Raw genomic sequence first — 22,359 nt, 5'->3', positions numbered from 1 at the left:
TGCTCTTCAAATGGTAGTTGGAAGGTGTGTTAATGGAGGCTAGGGTTTGGTATGGATAATTGGGGGTGTATTGAATGTAGGGAAGTAATGAATGATGTGAAAAATAAGAGAAGAAAGGGGTTTTGGGGCTAAATTCGCGTCTAAGGCCCACATGAATAGGAAATTCGTCTTTTTCCCGTGCTCACAATAGTGACCGCGGTGGAGAAGCGGTCGGGCCCGCGGCCTGGACCGTGGATGCTCTCTGAACTCGACGCACATGAGCCGCGGTCCCCGCGGCCACGGTTGGTGACTGCGGTCACCTGCTCCTTGCCACGGCCTGCTGCCGCGGCCGTGGGGCCCGGCTTTGTCGGCTCCGTTCTCCCTTGTCCAAACTTCGATTCTGTCGTTGTTTGTGCTCACGTATTCCTCTCGTGGTGTACTTTAATCTCATGTCCTCACAATCCTCCAATTGATCCTTGATTTTTCTGAAATAACTCCAAAGCTACACCAAGCACCAAATCTCAACAAAGGTCAAAATTAGGATACAAACACACATTAACAATCAAATCATGAGAAAAAATGATAATAATTCATGCGAAAGTGAGATACGAAAACCATGTTTGTTAAAGCTAAATATTTTTTATTTTTATTATATTATATATTATCATATTTTTTAATTATAAAATGCCAAATGACACTTTTTTATTTGATTGATTGAAAAAGTTACGTAAGAGATTAGTCTGCAGACTTTCTATACAATCGGTCGGTAAAATAGTTAATATTTTACCTTTACTTTAGTAGTTAAAATTTTTGTCCTATTCTACAGCCGGTTGTATTAGATTGTGAGTAAACATAGTCTAACGGTACATCTCATTTTAGAAATTGGGACATTTATAATGGGACGAAGGGAATAAGATGTTATGAGTCTATACACTCATTTTTTTTAAAAAAATAACAATTACATTTAAATGTTGCGTTGGACTCAAGACCTTTAGCATCGGATACTAATCACTGTACTACTAGGCCGATACATGCACACCTATAAACTCATTTTTGAAAACAAGTAATGATACTCAATTTATTTTTTCAGAAGTATATATCTTGTTTAATTTGAGAACTACTTATATATATAGTTACAAATTCAACAAAAAAGGATCTTACAATTTCAATTAATCGTTCATTCACTCGAAGATTTTACTTTAATATATATATATATATATATATATATATATATATATATATATATCGATCATCTTATGATTAATGAATTAACTTGAACATGTACTATAAGTAATAAACGATGATTAACTTTTCTTAAAATCAATTAAAAAGTAAATTAAAAAGGGACTGCAGCTAAGCAAGAGGTGCGCTTTACCTTAGTGGAATCAAGACAGGTCAGTCAGTGATTTGCCTTTGTCGTATCCCACTAGTTAAAGCACATTTTCCCTACCAGAATTTTATGTATATTCATGCAGCCACGACTTTAATTAAATCTATTTTTTTATCATTCAAATCTACTTTTTCTTAGTTTCTTTATTTTGCTATACTTGTTTTCCACTAATCAAACTTCACGCTAAAATTGGATTCGATTATTGTGCTAGGCAAATTATCATGTAACGTAGATTAAATTTAAAAAATATTAACGAGATTAAAATCACGATTTTTAAACACAATTATGATGCTCCACGAATTGGGTCTCCATCTAGTTGGTCGTGAAGTTGTTGAAATATGTAATTATGAAAAAGATGAGTAGGTAGGAATCTTCTTCCTCTGACCAAACATGTATTTTTTTCCACATTATAACATAGACGAAAATTCAAGTAAAATCTTCTTTTTCCAAATTGATCAATCTTGTCTTCGAATTTCTACTAAAAACAGTATAAAGTTGTAACTTTTCATGATACGAAACATTTGTTTAATTTTAATCAACTAATTAATCCCACAAAGTAATATATTGGCTGTCTACATTCTTTTTCACATGCATTATTCACATATGTTCATTCACTATACAGCAGTACATATTTGTTTCTCCATTTTTCTCAATCAAAAACTTTTTTTTTTTTTTTTGCGGGCATATATTTTTCCCTCTTATTTCAGCTAAAGCCATTATTGCATGTACACCATGCACGAAAATCCAAAATTCGAAACCAAAAAAAAAGCCCGAAATATTTCTAAAAAAAGAAACACAATTCAAAATCAAAATAAAAATCACGAAAATGGCGATTTCGAGTTCTGTCGCTTCAAATCGTTATAAAACTTCATGATAAACTTCTCCGCAGCTTCATCAACGTGATTGTCCTCATCGACATTGCACAGCGGGAAGGGCGAATCCGTGATACGCAGCTGCCGCACCATCGGGCTCGGCCCGAACCCGGGGAGGGCGGGCGAGGCGGCGGCGCTGTTAATCATGTCGAGCGCTGCCGCCAGCAGATCGGCGTCGATTGGAGGCGCGTGCTTATTGCTGCGCTTGCCGCTGAGGTGGAAGGAGGGGAATTGGAAGAAGGCCGGGCTGTTGCCGCAGCTGAACTCGTACTCGTTTATCGGGCGGCGAGCGGAGGCGGACACGGCGGCGGCGTGGTGGAACATGAGGTTGTGTATAGCGGCTTTTCCGGCGATTTTACCGCGCTTCATCATCACGTTCAGATCCGCCAGCAATTTGGCTTTGGATATGCCTTTTCTCAGCATAAAGTAGAATACTCGGACTATGTTCCAGAATTTCTTTGCTATGATTGGCAAATTTTGCTCCATTTTTGAGAGAGAGAGAGAGAGAGAGGATTGTTTAATTGTTTGATTGTTTCATGTGAGGGAGAGTTGGGGGAGAAGAGATTGGTATTTAAAGGGGTTTTAGAGAGAGAATGGAGGGCTTTACTGAGTTGTACGTTGGCTAAAGTGACCTTAGGTTGCACGGAATGCTGAAGTTGTTAAACAAAATTATTTGTGTGCTTTTTATTTGCTGCTTATTAATAATGGGAGCGCCTGTGGTTTGGAATTTGTTAGGTATTAATATTATTGCTTCTTTTTTTTTTTTTTGTGAAAAGGTTATAGGACGTTACGTACACTGGGGATCATGCATTTCATGTTTCTTGATACATTCTTTTGCTTTTTTTAGCTATAATATATTGAAAAATGATTACAGTTTTTTTTTTTAAAATGCTAATCCCCAATATGTTTTTGTAACATGGTACGTAGCCACATAGGGATCAAAGTTTCAGTAGCGTTTCACAAAAGTTCGTGTGAGATTATATTTGTAATTTTACCTGCTACTGTATTTGAGTTAATTTATTTGACGGATCCAGACCCATTGGCTCATTTTACACAATTACCCTTTAGGGTGCGTTCTCTTTGGTTGTAAATTTATCTTTGGAAAATGAAGGATAAACAAAATTTCACCTTCAAATCCTTCCTTTCTTTTCCCACATTTCCTACTTGACCATTACTTTGTAGAAATAATATTATCACAACATTTTTGGAGAAATAATATTATCCCTCCTTTGTAGTGTAAATGAGGAATGAGTAAGAGTCAAGTAGAATATGTGGAAAAAGAAAGGAATGATTTAAATGGTAAAATTTTGTTTATCCTTTCTTTTTCCATGATAAATTTACAACCAAAGAGAACGCACCCTTAAAATAATCGGGGGTTAACTTACACTTCCGGAATTTCTTTTATTTTACTATTTACTATATTAGTCAATTTCTTGTAAAGTGTTCATCACTAAATCTAATCAATTAACCTTTTTAATTTAACCGTGTAGATCCACTTTTGTAAGAATTAGAACACGTGATTAATTATAAGTGTGGATGTCTAAATATAGCATCAAACTATTTTGCGTTTGTATGATATAGATATTGGATATTATTAATGAGGCCACTGAGATTGCCCGTTTTGATTGTCCAGAGTGAGTTATTCTGTAGAATATACCAATGTATATTTTATTATATACAATATATATATTTTTTCTTTTTATATAAATGTTTTACTCGAAAAAAACGTACTGACAAAATAAAAATTAACTATTTTGGGATAGTAAAAAAAATGATACCCATATTTATAAACACATACTCCCTTCATCTCACAAAAATATGAACATTTTGTCATTTTAGGGCTGTGTCTCACAAAAACATGAACATTTATTTTGGTACATTACCCCACCACAATCCCTTTACTTTTCATTTCTACTTTTTATAAAGGAGACCCATTTTTCCACTCACAATGTACTTTTATCTAATATTTCTTAAAACTCGTGCCACTTATAAATATTCATGTTTTTGTTGTGAGATGGATGGAGTATAAAAAATATTCACTCTTCTCATTTTACCCTTTAGTGTGCAAATATGCATTAGGCAAATTTTAGCTAATGCACGCTTACAAGCTCACCCTACGCACAATTTAACATGTAAACATGCATTAGATCAATTTTATCTAATAAACGCTTACATAGTCACACGACAAACGTGTCAAGATAAACATGATTTGTCCGAACATCATCAACGATGATGATGCAAGGAATGAGAGGCATCGACAACAGAAGTGGGGTGAAAAATCAGGTGAATGATGCGATTGCGACAAAGGAGGCACATTCATGTGCGTTCGGATGCGTGGTGTATATATCGTAATTAAATTATTAGTTGTAATTAATAAATTCAAACTAATTGAGTATTAGTATTATAATTTAATTGATAACTACTTAGATAAACTCTCATTAACTATTAATTAACTTAATTTACAATCTTGACGTGTTTATAAATTAAAAGCAGTAACAACTTAACAGTTGCTCGGTTATAAAGTTATAATAATACTTTTTAAGTTGATTGATTAATAGTGTGATAAAGCAAGACAAAATCGGACCTGCAAATCTTGTATGTCTTTCAGAAATATACTCTGCAAACAAAGACTTTATTTAGTTAATCTATATTATCATAGTGTGGATCGCTCAGTTTGATCGCGACAATTATGAAGATTAATCCAACTTGATTTTAGATTATTTAGTTTATTGTTTAACACGTCTAAAATTAGCAGAAAGAAATGAAAATGTACTGTAAGTAAGGATTCGCCTTTATTTTTGTCGAAGATCCGCTCCCACTAAATAGCGACATAAGATCTAAATAGTTGATTATATTAAATAATTTGATCCAAATGTACTTGTTCTAAATTATATACTAGTATTCATGTCTCGACTCAAATATATATTCATGTCGTTCGTTAGTCGTTACAAGTGCCTAAAAATATCTCCATCATAATGTAATATATATTCTTCAAAGTGATATATGTAGAGGACAAATATTCTTGAACGAATGAAAAAATTAATTATATTATTGAAATATAAATTCAAGTCTGCCTTGTAGTACATGAATTAAAGGAAGAGCTTATATGCCTAAAAATGAATCATACTTTGAAAATGGATCTGTTGAGAATTAATCCGATCGTAACAACAACACCACTCAAGATTCACTCACATGAACTTTTGTTTTGCAAATTATCGATGTTGAAAATTTGACATCTAAGTTAGATTTGGCAAACCATTTTCCTTTTAGGATAACAAAGCACGATTGGATTGGTGCGACGTTTTTCCTCCAATTTTTAAATTGAGGATTCTGAGTCACCAAGGAAAGAAAAAAGAGAAACCATTAGTGATTATCAGAAATTAACGATCACCTACCAATGTGCTCACCACTGATGTGATAAGATAATTTTAATGAGTAAAATATGTTAATTCTATTTTCTAATTAAAATTTTCATATCAGTGGTGGATATATTATGCTTGCCCACGGTGAGCAGGTGATCGATTTTGTAGTACTTATACTCATTAAAAAAAACTATTTACCTTAGTATATTTTCGTAAATAGTTATTAAATTAGCTTAATTTAAAAATGCAAACACGTTAATCGAGAATCTTTTCCCTTGTGTTTAAGCATATATATATATTGTGAGTTAGGAATCAGGATGGGAACAGATTTATGTCTAAGATTGCTCGTAATATTTTTATGATTTTATAGGCATTTATTTATAAAAGCAAAATAAAATTGGGCTTTATTATATTATGTATATGATCATTCTTTTAGGCTTTTAGCTATTAAGCTCTGCATGCAAGTATGAAGTTTCAATTTCTTCTGACAATGTGTTCATATATGGAATATTTAATACAAACAACATGACGATTATATTTCATAATTGGCAGCGTTTAATATAAATATTCGTTTAATTATCAAACATATTAGGTGTCCATAGGATTTGTGTCGAGATATTTTTTTTACTAAACCTGCAAGATTTTTGAAGATCTAAACTCACGCTTTCGCCAATCCCAAAACGATTGCCAAAGACCTGTTGCAAATCTAAACTTGTCAACAACAAAAAAGATATCAAAAATGTATTTTACAATTAAATATTAATTTACCTAAAGTTTCTCATCTTAATTACAAGACTTAATTTGGGGCATCCATCTGTGGTACTTTTTAAATTTTGGGTACAATAAATAATTATAAATATAAATGTAAATATTATTTTAGGGAAAAGTTAATTATTTGGCTGGTCAAAAAAAAAATCTCATGTATTTAATATTTTATGTTTAAAATAAAAATAGGATTTAGTTAGTTTTTTTTTACACATTGAAGCTGTTTTTTATTTTAAACAAAAATATTAAAAATTAAAAAAAATTGCAAAATAAAAATAAAAAATTACAATGTGTACAAATTAATAAAACTATCAACTTTCTATTTTTATTTTGAGCAAAATATTTAATTACATTTAATTTAAAGCTATTATATGACCACCAATAATAAGGCCAAATAGCATCACTCAATATTTTTAATAGTATTCAAACTAGTTCATTTTGTAACATTGTTTAATTTTAAAGTCATATATATATACATACTAAATTTAAATAAAATTACATAATTTAAAGGGATTAATAACATCGTCATAAAAAATTTATAAAAACACATCTCTCTCATTTAAAGAGACTAAACAATCATTTAAACATTGATCACCCGTTCGACACTTCGACCTCAAAAATTGATCAGCCGATATATTTCACAATTCTTATTCATGCTATAGTGAATATTGTTATTTGTTCCGCCATAATCATGACGCCTTACTGAAATTTAAAAAGGAAATTGCGTTAAGAAATTAATTAATTAAAAGGTGGTCATATTAGTAATCATTGAAGCCAAAGTAGCAAATGAGAAAGGTACTTATATTAGTAGAACAAGTCATAATTGTGTGCTGCTCTTTTTGCCCTACATTTTGCTTTGCCATTAAGTTTTTACCAATCGTAGTAACCAATTTCGTCTTCTGACAGCACTAATTTAAATTATGGGGAAATTACATATTTATTCTTAAAGTGTGGATTGATTGTTAAATCAAGAATACGCTTCCGATAAGGGACGTAAACTAATCAAATTGAAGTGAATATATTTATAAAAATAATTGTCTATTTAAATTGAGATTGGAATATCTTTTGAATCTGAATTGCTAGTTGTATTTCGATTCGTACACTAATTCGTGAATATTCATTTCAATTTTTTACAAATATATTTTAAATAATATAAATTAAATATTCGATTCAAAATTTTCTACTACTCGTTTTGACTTTCTACTATTTGATTCAAGTCAAATATATGCAATTTATAATTTTGAAGGAAAAAAATATAAAATAATATTTTAAATAATATAGAGCTCACATACAATATATCTATCTAAAAAAACTCAATAATATATGTTAAAAAGAAATTTGAATCAAATATCGAATCGAACAAAAAATATTTGATACATTTACATCCCTACTTTCGATTGATATATTAGTATTCAATAAATTATTTTACTGTATTTCACATCTAAATTGGGTCGAATATTTATTTAGTACCGAAAAATTGATTTAGTTGCTGATATTTCACGTGATCGTGTTATATATATATAGGGAGAGGTTCAAGAAAAAACCATTAAATAAAAGAAGAACGGAGAACTATTTTCAATCATTCGATCATTAAGATCTACGATGGATGCATCATCTTGTTGGATGAATGCAGATCCTGGGTTCGAATCCTGAAGAGAGCAATCTTTTTTATTTTTTTTAGTGCATTAATTTTTACAGTAGATGCATTAGATTTGATGGTTCTCACGTTCTCACAGATAATGTAGTTTTCTCTAAAACTACACCATATATATAGGGTCAAGTTAAACAAAGAATTATTATATATATCATTTTGAACAAATTTATACATTTTACGAACAGATCAATATAACTAACGAACAGACGTATTTGGTAAAAAAAAAAAAAAAAAAAAACTCGCCACTAACAGGATTCGAACCTGGGGTAAATTGTTGTTCATGCAGTACATTGATTTGTTCATCAAATTTATATATCTGTTCGTTTTTGTTTCACAAATTCTCTATTATCCAAATATTTAGCATTCTTTGTTTAACCTTTCTATATATATATATATATATATATATATATATATATATATATATATATATATATATATATATAGGAAGAGGTTCTAATAAAAACCTCTGTTAAAATGAGAACTAGGAACCTAATCTTGACCTTTTAAATATTAGATCTAATGGTTAGGATTTAGTCAACAAAAGAAACTGTGCATGCATTATATTTTACTGTGCAATTAAAAAATATGCAATTTATGCAATTGAAACCAACAATGCAAAATAGTCAAGTAAATCGAAATTGTGCATCTATGCAATTGAAACTGTGCATCTATGCAATCGAAATTGTGCATCTGTAGTTTAATCCCAACCCTCTATTTTATTTAAATCAATGGTTTTAAATTGGTTCCTAGTTTTCATCTTAAGAGGGATTTTTATATTAACCCTACCCTATATATATATATATATATATATATATATATATATATATGATGTAGATTTTCTTTTTTCCACGTAGCGGCATCGTTTAGAAGTTACAAATATAAAAAATATAATAATTTGAAAAGTGTTGGACGTTTTCTATATATATATAGGGTGCGGTTATAGTGAGAACATAAGAACCAATAAAATTATTGCATCTGCTATGCAAATTAATGCATTCGCTATTAAATTTAATGCATCCGAAAAAAATATTTTTTTTGCTCCCTTCAGGATTCGAACTCAGCACCTGCATCCATCCACCAAGATGATGCATCCACCGTAGATCTTGATGATCGAATGACTTAAAATGGTTCTCCGTTCTTATTTTATTAGTGGTTCTTATTTGAACCTCTCCCTATATATATATATATATTTGGTAACTCTCATAAAATAACGTAGTTAGTCAGTGATATGAACAATATATGAATAATTTTTCACCCCATACTATTACTTTTAATTTAATAACATTGACAAAAAAAAACTATTAGTTTGAAATTGTGTGGAAAGGTATTATAAAACCCACGATTCCAACTCAATAACAAACTAATATGTCTTTGACTCCTTGATTTCTTTCATTCAAGTGTATGTTCTAGTTTTTGTTAGATGTGGGTTTTTATTTGTACCCTAAAAAAATTAATGGAAAATAACTTAATTGGACGGAAAGTGCTTTATGGACCAATTTACCCTTAAAAACGTATGGAAGTTTTTTTTTTGTGAGGGCAAGTTTGGAAGTTAATTATGGTCAATTTTGATGGTGGTCTACTCGAATTCAATCCGATGCTGATTGTTCACGTTGGTCACGAGCAATTTAAGGGCATGGATTCTTTGTGTGACGAGCTTTTTAAAGCATCTATGCATACGAGAAAATATATTATTTTAGATTTTCGTCATATTCGTAGAGATCTGAAGAATAATGGCGAAGGGAAGCAATAGAGCTGAAGACATGTGATAGAAGTTTTCTCTCTTATTTCTTGTGGCAAAAGATATCCACAATAGCATCACCTAAACCTTATATAATAGTGAGCATAAGGCTAGGAACCAATAGACGAGAGACACGTAGAATAAAAGTAACAAAGGTAGCAAAAGGAAAATAACAAACTCATGCACGCAGGCATGCATTCACATTATTATCTAGCTGCACTCCTTCACCCCCCCTCAAGCTGGACGTGGTGAAGATCCACCATGCCAAGCTTGGAAAGTAGCAGACGAAAGCGAGGGCCCCCGAGAGTCTTAGTGAAGATATCTGCCAGTTGCTCCGTTGTAGAAATAGGTAGAGGAACAAGGAATCCCACACGATATTGATCCCTCACAATGTGACAATCAATTTCCAGATGCTTTGTTCGCTCATGAAAGACCTGGTTCTTTGTGATATGTATAGCCGCCTGATTGTCACAATATAAAGGCAAAGGTTGAGGTAAAACAATGTGAAAGTCAGAACAAAGATGAGACAACCATATCATCTCCCGAGTAGTGGTGCTGAGAGCTCTATATTCTGACTCAGCAGATGACGCAGAGACGGTTGCTTGTTTCTTACAGCGCCAGGAAACCAAGGAGCCACCAAAGAAGATACAATAACCTGTAAGAGATCGCCTTGTATTTGGACATGTGCCCCAGTCAGCATCACTATAGGCAAGTAAACTGTGATCTCCACCAGTTGGATAGAACAACCCAAGGGAAGGACAACCTTTGAGGTATTTGAGAACATGTAGAGCAGCCTCCCAATGAAGAGTAGTAGGAGAAGAAACAAACTGACTTAATTGTTGTACTACATATGAAATATCAGGACGCGTGAGATTTAGATACAACAAACGCCCCACCAGACGCCGATAAGCATCGGGCTGTGGATGAGCAGTAGAATCACCAAAAAATAAACTGCAATTCAAAGGGAGGGGTGTAGATACTGCTTTGCAACCAAGAAGACCAGCAGAATCTATAAGATCAAGGATATATTTTCTCTGATTAAGACATGTACCGGAATTGCCACGGGCGATTTCCATCCCCAAGAAATACTTTGCAACACCCAAGTCTTTAATGGTAAACGCTGAGTGCAGATAGGCCTTGAGCTCTGTGATAAGAGTAAGATTGGGGCTAGCAATGAGCACATCATCGACATAGACAAGCAAACAAATAAAAGAGTCACCGTCACCTTTAAGGAATAAGCAGTGATCAGCATTGGATTGAACAAATCCATAACTGAACAAGTGTTTGCTAAATTCTGCATTCCATTCTCGTGAAGCTTGCTTGAGGCCATAGAGACTCTTGATAAGCTTGCAAACTTGTCCAGGCTGAGCATTAGTATAACCCTGAGGAGGCTGCATATATATTTCATCATGTAAGAAGCCATGCAAGAAGGCATTGTTAACATCTATTTGATGAAGATGCCAATCATACTGCGTTGTCACAGCAAGGAGAAATCTCACAGAAACAAGTTTAGCAACAGGAGAGAATACCTCAGTATAATCAATACCATACTCCTGATTGTATCCCTTAGCAACCAAGCGAGCCTTGTAGCGCTCAACACTCCCATCAGCATGAAGTTTTATTTTATAAACCCATTTGGAGCCAATAGCTCGCTTACCTAGAGGCAGTGATGTGAGCTCCCATGTTTGATTACGTTCAAGAGCATCAAGCTCTGCTCCCATAGCATCTCTCCATTCAACAAATCGACTAGCATCATGATAAGAAGTGGGCTCGCGCGGAGCTTGAATGTTCACGAGGAAGGCAGTATACTGAGGGGTAAGAATAGAAGATGTAGTGTAAGGGAAAGTATATGGTGTAAGAGTGTCAGTATTGGCTGAAATAGGGTTTGAAGCAACGGTTATGTGACCAATGTAGTCATGCATCCAAACAGGAGGTTTGCGGATACGTGTGCTGACTCGCACTGGGACATGAGATATAGCAGAGGGAGTGGAGGTATGTGGTGGAGTAGAAGGTTGTATATCAACAGTGGATGTAGGTGAAACAGGAGAGACTGTGTGACTTGAGGGAATAGGTGAAACAGGTGCTATGTCATGTGGGTGGATAGGTGCTTGTTCATCATTAATGAACAATGGTGAAATATTTGTAGGTGTGTCAGATAGAGGTAGAGATGAGTATGTGGTTGGCAGAAATTTAACATCGTGCCATGTGATTACCTTCCCCTCAGCAATATCATATAACAAGTAGCCTTTATTGTTCATAGCATACCCCAAGAAAATGCAAGATTTACCTCTTGGATCAAACTTCTTTCGATTTGGCGCAAGATCCACTGCATATGCGAGGCACCCAAAGGGCTGCAAGAGAGACATATCAGGTTCTTCATCAAATAACACAGAGTAAGGTGTCTTCCACCCAATAACTTTGCTAGGTATGCGATTAAGCAGCCAAGTTGCAGTAAGAAGAGAGAAAGGCCAAAATGTAGTGGGCAACTTGCTGTCAAACATAAGAGCTCTAGCTATTTGCAAAAGAGTCCTATGTTTCCTTTCCACAATTCCATTCTGTTGTGGTGTATACACACAGGATCGTTGATGATGTACTCCAAATTCACTTAACACAGCAACCACATCTTTATTAACAAATTCAGTACCATTATCAGTACGTATATTCTTTATAGTCTTCCCAAATTGTGTCCTCACCATTAAGATGAATTCCTTTAAGGTGGAACAGACAAGACCCTTAGAGCTCAATAGATATACCCAAGTAACTCTACTGTGATCCTCTACCACAGTGAGCATAAATCTTACATTACTCAAATTTTCATCGTTATATGGCCCCCAAACATCCATATGCACAAGCTCAAATAAAGTACTCGACCTCCTTTGCAAAATAGGAAAAGATACTCTAGTTTGTTTGGATTTTATACATACCTCACATTCCTTTAGCTGTGAAGTCTCTGCATCTCCAATCATTTTAGATAAGATAGGCATATGCTCCATAACTCCAACTGAGGGATGGCCTAACTCCATATGCCACCTAGCTATGCTTTTCTTGTTAGTGTGTGAAACAGCCAGTGCAGTAGCTGTTTCAACCCCTTCCATGATATAAAGATTTTTGCTCAGCTTTCCAATTCCCATAATATGATCTGTTCTGTTCTTCTGTATGATGCAATGAGTTGAGGAGAACAGACACCGAGCTCCAGTATCCTTTGTTAGCTGAGCTACAGAGATCAAATTGTGTGTAAAACTTGGTGCATATAGCACTCCCTTGAGTAACAACTGATTTGCCAACTTTGCTTCCCCAACATGAGTGACTGCTCTTATACTTCCATCTGGAAGATGAACATCCTGTGAACGTTCCAGCTTATGTATGACACTCATGAGTTGTGAGTTACAACAAATATGAGTACTAGCGCCAGAATCTAGTATCCATATCTTCTGTGATGTTTCATTCAAGACACTAAAGGCATAGTGCCCCTCAAATCCTGTGTCTGAATGCACCATATTTGCACCATTTGATTGATTTGTACTGCTCCCTCCTTGAGACACCAAATGACCAACGCATTTACTGATTTCATGTTGAATGAATTGTTGCAAGGAAGAATTTGCACCTGCTATAGACTGCTCTCCTGTTCCTTCCTCAAGCTTCACATCTGCATAGTTCACCTTTGTCTTGCCCTTTCCTTCCTTCAATCGCTTATACCAGTCAGGAAATCCATGGAGTTTGAAGCATTCACTCTCCTCATGCCCATGCCTTTCACAATGAGGACAATACAGCTTCTGACGCTCCTCTTTGGTCTTTCTTCCCTTATAGGGCTGCTGTTGTTGTCCTCCATACGTGACAACCTCTTTCCCTCTCATAGATGCTTGTTTATTTACTGCAGAAACTTGCATAGCATGTGAGTCATTGAAACTCTCAGTAGTGAGTTTCTGATCTTCTATTTGCAATACCATAGAATAGGCTCGATTAACAGTCGGCAGCGGATCCAGGAAGAGAATTTGACTCCGTGCATTCTCAAAGGTATCATTGAGGCCAAGCAAAAATTGAATCAACCTCTGATTCTCTTCGCGACTCACCCCAGCCTCTCTAGTTCCACAAATACAACTCAAAGGTGGCAGCAGCATATCAAGTTCATCCCATAGAGCTGTGAGACTGTTAAAATATACAAGCACGCTCTGGTCCATTACTGCGACCAAATCGTTGACACAGAGCATCCCATAGTTTTTTCGTATTTTCAATATGAACAAAAGCATTAACCAATTCCTTCGAGATCGAGTTAATTATCCACGAAGACACCATGTAATCAGCTTTGATCCAAGCCTTATGGTAAGGTGAAGAAATATCTGGTTCAGAGAGAGATCCATCTAGAATTTCTAGCTTACTTTTAGCTCCTAGTGCCCGTTTAACAGATCTACTCCAATTGAGAAAGTTGTTACCTGTTAATTGCGCCGCGACGAGCTGCATACCGGGATGATCCGAAGTGTGGAGCTGTAAAACTTCTTCAATCTGCTTTGTATCCATCGGAGACTGTATTTGCCTCTCACTTTCAGATCTGTCTTTGAAACCGCTGGAAATCAGTATCTCAGTCCGTCGAGTAGATGAATCTCCTTTTTCTTCATCAACAAGGATACTCCACGGAGTGTGGCGAGTTTTTCCCATAGATCTATACTACGCTCTAGATACCATGAAGAATAATGGCGAAGGGAAGCAGTAGAGCTGAAGACATGTGATAGAAGTTTTCTCTCTTATTTCTTGTGGCAAAAGATATCCACAATAGCATCACCTAAACCTTATATAATAGTGAGCATAAGGCTAGGAACCAATAGACGAGAGACACGTAGAATAAAAGTAACAAAGGTAGCAAAAGGAAAATAACAAACTCATGCACGCAGGCATGCATTCACATTATTATCTAGCTGCACTCCTTCAAGATCGCTCGTTGTTTAGCGAATTTCACTACGCAGAGTGTTCGCTATTTATTTTTGCTACGTCGCAAATATACGAGTAGTTACAATAAATGGAAGTAAGGTCATATCTCACAATAATTAATATGGCTAAATTCTAGTAATTATCCTAATTCATTGAGTTAGGGATATTTAGACTAAATAGTGAAGTGAGTGGTTTGATTATTTAATTGATTACCTAATAAATTCAAAGACAATTAAAACAAACAAGCAAGTGGATTGCTTAACTGATAAAAGTGATTTAGGGATTAGGCATCAATGGATTAACAATAAACTTCAAATTAACTCAATATTAATCTTGATATTATCTAATTATTTAGAGTGATTACAGATCATGATTGTCGTCTCGGTCAATTTCTAACCTATAACTCCGAAGAGCACAAATGATCGATAAACTCTCACCCAACTCTCAACCTCCCAGTTTATTGAATCGATATGTTTCAAGTTCTTAATCTATTGTAATCATTCTTTCCCAATTCAAATTACAAATGAGAACTGCATAAAGAGTGGCCAACAATTCATGCAAGAGATAAAACTAGGTTTGAAAAGATAATAACAAAAGGAACAATCAAGATACATATATATATATATATATATATATATATATATATATATATATATATATATACAATCAATCTATTACATCATCCATCTAGCCTAATCCCTAAATCAAAAGGGGATTTAGTCAAGCATACTTACAAATAAAATACTCAAATCAAAATAAAACATATAATCAAAGGAAGAGATAGAAATGATAAATCCTATTTAGGTCTTGCAATCTTCAATCATCTTCTCTCTTCTTCAATGCTCTTAAAATGATAGTTAGAAATATTGATGGAGGTTAAGGTTTAGTGTGGAGGATTTGGGGGTGTGTCTTAAATGTGTAGGAATGGTGAACAATAGAATTCCCTCCAAATTAAAGGTTTAATTAGGAGTGCTGGGGTGAAAATCCCGTCTAGGTCCGACAAAATGGCAATTTTTGCCTTCTTCCCACGATCACGGCCGTGACCACGGTACAGGACCGTGGGGGAGCTGTTGGAGAGGCCCGCGGTCGGGACCTCATGTTTTGTATGGATGATTTTAGAGCAGTGGCCCGTGGCCGCTATGAGGATCGTGGGCTCTGTTGCTCTCTGTGCAGCCGACTTGATCGGCTTCGTTCTCTCTCGTCCAAGCTTCGATTTGACCACTGTTTGCCCTCACGGATTCGTATCGAACTGTACTTCGACCTCATGCTTTCACATTTTTTCAATTATTCTTTAATTTTTCCTAAAATCACACCAAATCTACAACCAAACATCAAATCTTCATAAATCTCAACACTATGGTACAAACGCACATTCACAAGCCACATACGAAGGGAAGTGACAACAAATCATGTGGAATTGAGGTACGAAAACTATGTTTATCATGGAGTGATGATGTAATGATCTAGAAATCGAATTTCTTAATTTAACTTTTAAATATTGTTCATCGTGATTTAATATAAGTTCCTTTCCTCTAAAAAAATAAAATTATGGCCAATTTTGTAGTCTATTAGATAATAGAGCCGTTGGGAATGATGAATAACGAATGAATGTCAAAAAAAATAGTCGTTGGTCCTATGTGTTTTCCTTAACATTGGAGGTTTCCATTATAAGCTTTGAGTAACATTTGTATCAAGAAAACATCCAATCATCATCAAAAACCACCTACTTTGTCTCTACTCTTCTACTGCAAAAATATTTTTACTTTAATAATCATTAATTTTGAGTATACAATAAATAACTTCGTCTTCCCTCCTGCACCAATTTCCATCATTTATTGAACTTGATATAAAACTACTTCATATACAATTTGTTGATATTCGTTATATATGCATTAATTCATAAATATTCTTAAGATGTAATTATATGCGTCTATTATCTGGGAAATCTGGCGTTGAGGATTAATATTATATTGCAATAATTTTTAATTAGTTGATTCGTTGCCATAAAAATCGTCAATTTTAATTCAATTTCGGTTTTACATAATTTTTAACTTGTAGTAAAATAGTCATATATATACCCGAAATTTCCGACAACTTATTTAGCAAAATGGCGTGGCATGATTATTTTTTTTTTCATAAGGATTCAACAATTTGTTTCCTTGTTATTTAATGAAAAATAATCATGCTACAATTTTTTTGAATGTGTCTATTATGCATGCTACAAAACATAAAAATGAGGTCATTATTAAATTATAGTAATTGATAAATATTTTATTCATTAACATAGCACACCAGATAGTAGTAACTAGTGAGAAACTAAATACCATAAAATGAAAAAAAAAAAAAAAAAAAAAAAAAGCGCACACACACACACAGTTATTTATTTAAACGTCAATAATCTATAATTAATTAATTAATAATAAAATGAAGTGGTTTTGTTGATCAATAAATCTATGCAGCCACATTGTGGCCACCCACACACTAATATAATAAGAAAAATCTTAATTTATTTAATTTATTTTTTAAAATAAAAATAGGATTTAGTTATTTTACTATATTCTCTACATTGTACTTATTTTTTTTTAATTTTTTTGCATTTTTTATTTTTAATTTATTTTTAATAAAAATAAAAAAGTTACCAAAAAATTACAAAAAAATAATTACAATGTAGAGAATATGATAAAATAACTAAATCTTATTTTTATTTTAAAAAATAAATTAAATAAATCAAGATTTTCCTTATTATACTAGTGTGTGGGTGGCCACAATGTGGCTATTTAGCATTTTTTCAACCTGTTTTCCTTCAATTCGCGCACAAACAGAATCCAGCTGTTTTCAACCTGCAAGAAAACATGGGAAAATAAAAGCTTCTCCATTACCCATAAAGTCAAGCATGTGTGCTAATTTGTTTGTTTTTATGCTCTAATTAAGAATGCTTAATTAAGCTCTAATTAACCCTACTCTCTCACTTTTGTGTTCTTTTTGAAGCATTCAGAACACTTTTCCAACATCACATTGTTTTGTTTCTTGAATTAAGGTATATTATTGGTCGCAAATTAAAAAGGCTTTTGACCAGACTCTTTAACTTGAGTTTTGCGAGCTCAAATTGTTTTAATTTGAGTAGTTGGAGTTGGAAAAGAGATAGCTAGATATTTAAACAAATTAAAAAGTGGAGTTTAGGCCACGAAATTGCTGTTTTATTAGCTTAGCTGTATGCCAAAGGGCTTTCTTGAATTCAAATATTGAATAAAATGTCGGCATGGACTACACTCTCCTAGGAGTATTAAATAATTAGCACCTTTGGAATTTAAATACAAATGAGAAAATATGAATTACTTGAATTCGGTTTGAAGAAAATTTTGGCTGAGTTTGGATATATATCAAGATTTTGTACACGCTCAATTCAATTATTTGCACGTAAAAATCGTACGTCATATATAATTAACTTGTTCCTAAAATATTACTCCTGATGGCAAAGGTTTGGAAGGCCCCAACACCAAATAAAGCCAAGGTGACAGCATGGAGATGTCTTAGAAACAGATTGCCAACATGCGATAATCTGAGTAGAAGAAATGTCCAGATCAGCGTGGAGGAGAGATGGTGCAATGCATGTGTTTCTAATGAGGAAACGACGGAACACCTGTTCCTACATTGTCCGAAAGCAGCGGCGGTGTGGGAACAGATCTTTCAATGGCTTGACATCAAAACGGCAAATCCGAGAGGTATATTTCAACACTTCATTTCTTTCATTGCGGCTGGAAAAAAGAAGAGAGAAAGAAGATTGCTTAAAGCTTTGTGGGCTGGAACAGTGTGGTTGCTCTGGGAAAGCAGGAATGGTAGTCGTTTTCAGAACAAGGCTTGGGATATTGATAGACTTGTATTACAGATTAAGGGGAGACTTTGGAGTTGGAACGAGGCCTACAAAATCGTGGAGTTAGGAATTCCTTTTACTACTTGGTGTTCCAAAGACTTCAAACTTGTTTTGCTGTTTTGATTGGCATTCCTGATGCCTTGATACATTTTCTTTCAATAAAAATTTTACTTTACTGACCAAAAAAAAATAACATATGGAGAACTATAATAAATAAATAAAACAGTTTTATGTTAGAATGTCCACATGTAATTAAGAGAATAATACATAGATTACGAAGTATGTGTTTAACACCATTCCAATGTCTTCGTGTAGGAGAAGCACTGAATCTTGCTAGCAAGTTAACCGCAAATGCTATGTCAGGCCTTGTGCAATTTGCGAGATAAAGTAGTGCTCCAATTGCACTCAAATAAGGAACTTCTGGTCCTAAAATATCCTCATTATCTTCTTTAGGTCTAAATGGGTCCTTATCTACTTCTAGTGATCGGACAACCATAGGTGTGCTAAGTGGATGTGATTTATCCATATAGAATTTCTCTAAAATCTTACTCACATAAGTTGACTGGTGTACGAGAATTCCTTCAGGGAGATGCTCGATCTGCAGGCCGAGACAAAACTTGGTTTTACCCAAGTCTTTCATTTCAAACTCCATCTTTAAGCACACCTAGATACCAGTAGAAGCTATGCTTGAATATCTATGTTCTGTTGATAATTATATTTCTCCAATCTCCCATTGTGTTCTATGCAAAATTTAGCGGTTTTTATTGCTTAAAAAAAAAAAGAGTTTAAAATCTTCTCAATTCAGTGTTTAATTGGAAATTTTTTGAATTATTTGAGTTTATTTCGATGTATTCTGCGAAAATTCGAAGTGAAATACATCATGCCAGTTTGCCAGAAGCAAATTTGGAGTTTAATGCCGATGATGATGATTTAATGCAACTTGATCTTGAAGATTATGGAGATCAAAAGTAATTTGATGTGTTGGACTATTCAGACATTTTAGGATTTTATTTTATGGTTCATGTTTTATTTGCAAACTGTTAGTAATTTAGTTTGTTTTTGTGTGTTTGCAATACTTAAAATTCTATTATTATTGTGACTTATTTGCTATCTTTATTTGTTATTTTCTTGATTTATATTTACTTATTTGCTTTTAGAGTGTCAAACTCAAACTTGCAACTCATGGAGAATGAAAGTACATTGTGTCTAGTGGATAGTGCCACAACACATACTATACTTACTGATAGAAAATATTTTCAAACTCTTACTGAAAAAAGGGGGAGCGTTACTACAATTGCAAATGACAATATCCTTATTGTCGGCTCTGGAAGAGCTTCTCTAATACTCCCTATGAGTACAGAATTAATTATCAATGATGCACTTTTGTATCCACAATCAAAACGTACCCTTCTTAGTTTTAAAGACATCCGACTAAACGGTTTTCACATTGAAACTGAAACCGATAACAATAGTGAATTTCTTCTCATCACTCAAAAAGTTGGATGTAGGAAACAAATTCTTGAGAAGTTCCCTTCTTTCTCCTCTGGGTTGTATTATACTCATATTAAATCTAACAATCATGTTGCGTTAAGCATAAAATTTAAAGACCCAAAATCTTTTATATTATGGCATGAACGATTGGGTCATCCTGGGCAAAATATGATACGTCGGATTATTAATAATGCTATTGGGCACAATATACAAACAAAAGATCTATCACCTTCAAATGAATTTGTTTGTGAAGCATGTGCAAAAGGTAAGCTTATAGTACGACCTTCTCGTACCAAAGTTAAATTAGAATCTCCTTCTTTTCTTGAACGAATTCAAGGAGATATATGTGGACCAATTCACCCGGCGTCCGGACCATTTCAATATTTTATGGTCCTAATTGATGCTTCTACTCGATGGACTTATGTATGCTTATTATCTACTCGCAATAAAGCATTTGCAAAGCTTATTGCCAAAATAATTGAATTAAGAGCTCAATTTCCTGATTACCCAATAAAGTCCATTCGAATGGACAACGCTGGTGAATTCACATCAAAATCTTTTGATGAATATTGTATGTCATTGGGTATCAAAGTGGAGCATCCTGTTCCATATGTCCACACGCAAAATGGTCTAGCTGAATCCTTAATCAAACGTTTAAAACTAGTAGCTAGACCATTGCTACAAAAATCAAACTTACCTATTACTTGTTGGGGTCATGCGATTTTGCATGCTGCAAATTTGCTCCAAATCCGACCAACTGCATATCATGAATATTCCCCAATACAATTAGTACGTGGTAAAGAACCAAATATTTCCCATCTGCGAATATTTGGTTGTGGAGTTTATACTCCAATAGCGCCACCAAAACGTACCACAATGGGCCCTCAGCGTAAGCTAGGTATATACGTGGGTTATGAATCTCCATCTATAATTAAATTTTTTGAACCCATGACTGGGGATCAATTTACTGCCCGGTACGCTGACTGTATTTTTGATGAAGATCATTTCCCGACATTAGGGGGAGACAAAAGCCCAACTTTAACACAATGTCGAGAAATTTCATGGAATGAAAAGAATCTTCACTATTTAGATCCACGTACTAATGAATCTGAACTGGAAGTTCAAAGGATAATTAACTTGCAATATTTAGCAAGTAATTTGCCAGATGCATTTACTGATCATAAAGGAGTGACAAAATCTCATATTCCTGCTATGAATGCACCACAAAGGATTGAAGTTCCATATGGACAAAATAAATCAGCTGATAATCCCGAATGCCAGAAGCGTGGGAGACCTATTGGTGCTAAAGATAAAAATTCCCGCAAAGCAAAATCAAATAAGAATATGATATCACTCCAACAACCTCTTGAAGATGATCATCATGTAGATGATAATCCTAGTACTTCTAAAAGTGCACTAACTAATACTGGGATTGCGGAACAACCAGATCATAATATAATGGGAATTGATAAAAATCTGGTTGATGTCAACATTGAAGTTGCTATGAACTTTATAAATACGGGAGAAACTTATAACAGAAATGTTATTGTAATAGACGATGTATTTGTCTCTACAATTGCATGTACTATTTCAAATGATAATCTGGATCCAGAACCAAAAACAGTAGCACAGTGCCGGAAGCGCTCTGATTGGTTGAAATGGAAGGAAGCAATTGAGGCAGAGTATAACTCGCTAAAGAAAAGAAAAGTTCTTGGTACTATAATACTTATACCCGACAATGTTGAACCATTGAGATATAGATGGGTATTTGTACGAAAGAGAGATGAGAACAATGAGGTGGCAAGATATAAAGCGAGATTAGTAGCTCAAGGGTTTTTCGCAGAGACCTGGAATTGATTTTGATCAAACATATTCTCCTGTTTTAGATGGCATAACATTCCGCTATTTGATATCTCTGGCATCATCAATGAATTTAGAAATGCAGTTAATGGACGTCGTGACTGCATATTTATATGGGTCACTAGACGCTGATATCTATATAAAAATCCCTGAAGGATTCAAAATTCCTCATATGAAGGAAAATGAAACTCGTGACATGTATTGTGTGAAATTAGAAAAATCGTTGTACGGTTTAAAACAGTCGGGAAAGATGTGGTATAACCGACTTAGTGAATTCCTCTTGAAGAAGGAATATGTGAACAATGATATATGCCCTTGTGTGTTCATTAAAAGATCACAAAATGGTTTTTGTATCATTTCTGTTTATGTTGATGATATAAATATAATTGGAACACGCAAAGAGGTTGAAGAAGCTCGTTCATGCTTAAAGATGGAGTTTGAAATGAAAGACTTA

At 34.1% G+C, this 22,359-nt stretch overlaps 1 protein-coding gene across 1 annotated transcript; it reads right to left on the bottom strand.

Moving 5' to 3' along the window:
• Positions 1-1,889: 1,889 nt before the first annotated feature.
• Positions 1,890-2,926, bottom strand: LOC130992494 (uncharacterized). The gene has a single exon (XM_057917145.1). It carries the CDS (start codon positions 2,725-2,727, stop codon positions 2,188-2,190), a length of 540 nt encoding a protein of 179 aa, XP_057773128.1. The 5' UTR covers positions 2,728-2,926; the 3' UTR covers positions 1,890-2,187.
• Between the last annotated feature and the right edge of the window lie 19,433 nt (positions 2,927-22,359).

The sequence above is a fragment of the Salvia miltiorrhiza genome, chromosome 7 (assembly GCF_028751815.1).
Source record: "Salvia miltiorrhiza cultivar Shanhuang (shh) chromosome 7, IMPLAD_Smil_shh, whole genome shotgun sequence".
NCBI lineage: Eukaryota > Viridiplantae > Streptophyta > Magnoliopsida > Lamiales > Lamiaceae > Salvia > Salvia miltiorrhiza.
The sequence above is the reverse complement of the archived record's forward strand: the minus strand, read 5'-3'. Positions and strand labels throughout refer to the sequence as shown.

What these genes read in the sequence shown, in the direction of transcription:
- LOC130992494 (XM_057917145.1), bottom strand. Translation starts at nt 2,727, where the DNA reads ATGGAGCAAAATTTGCCAATCATAGCAAAGAAATTCTGGAACATAGTC.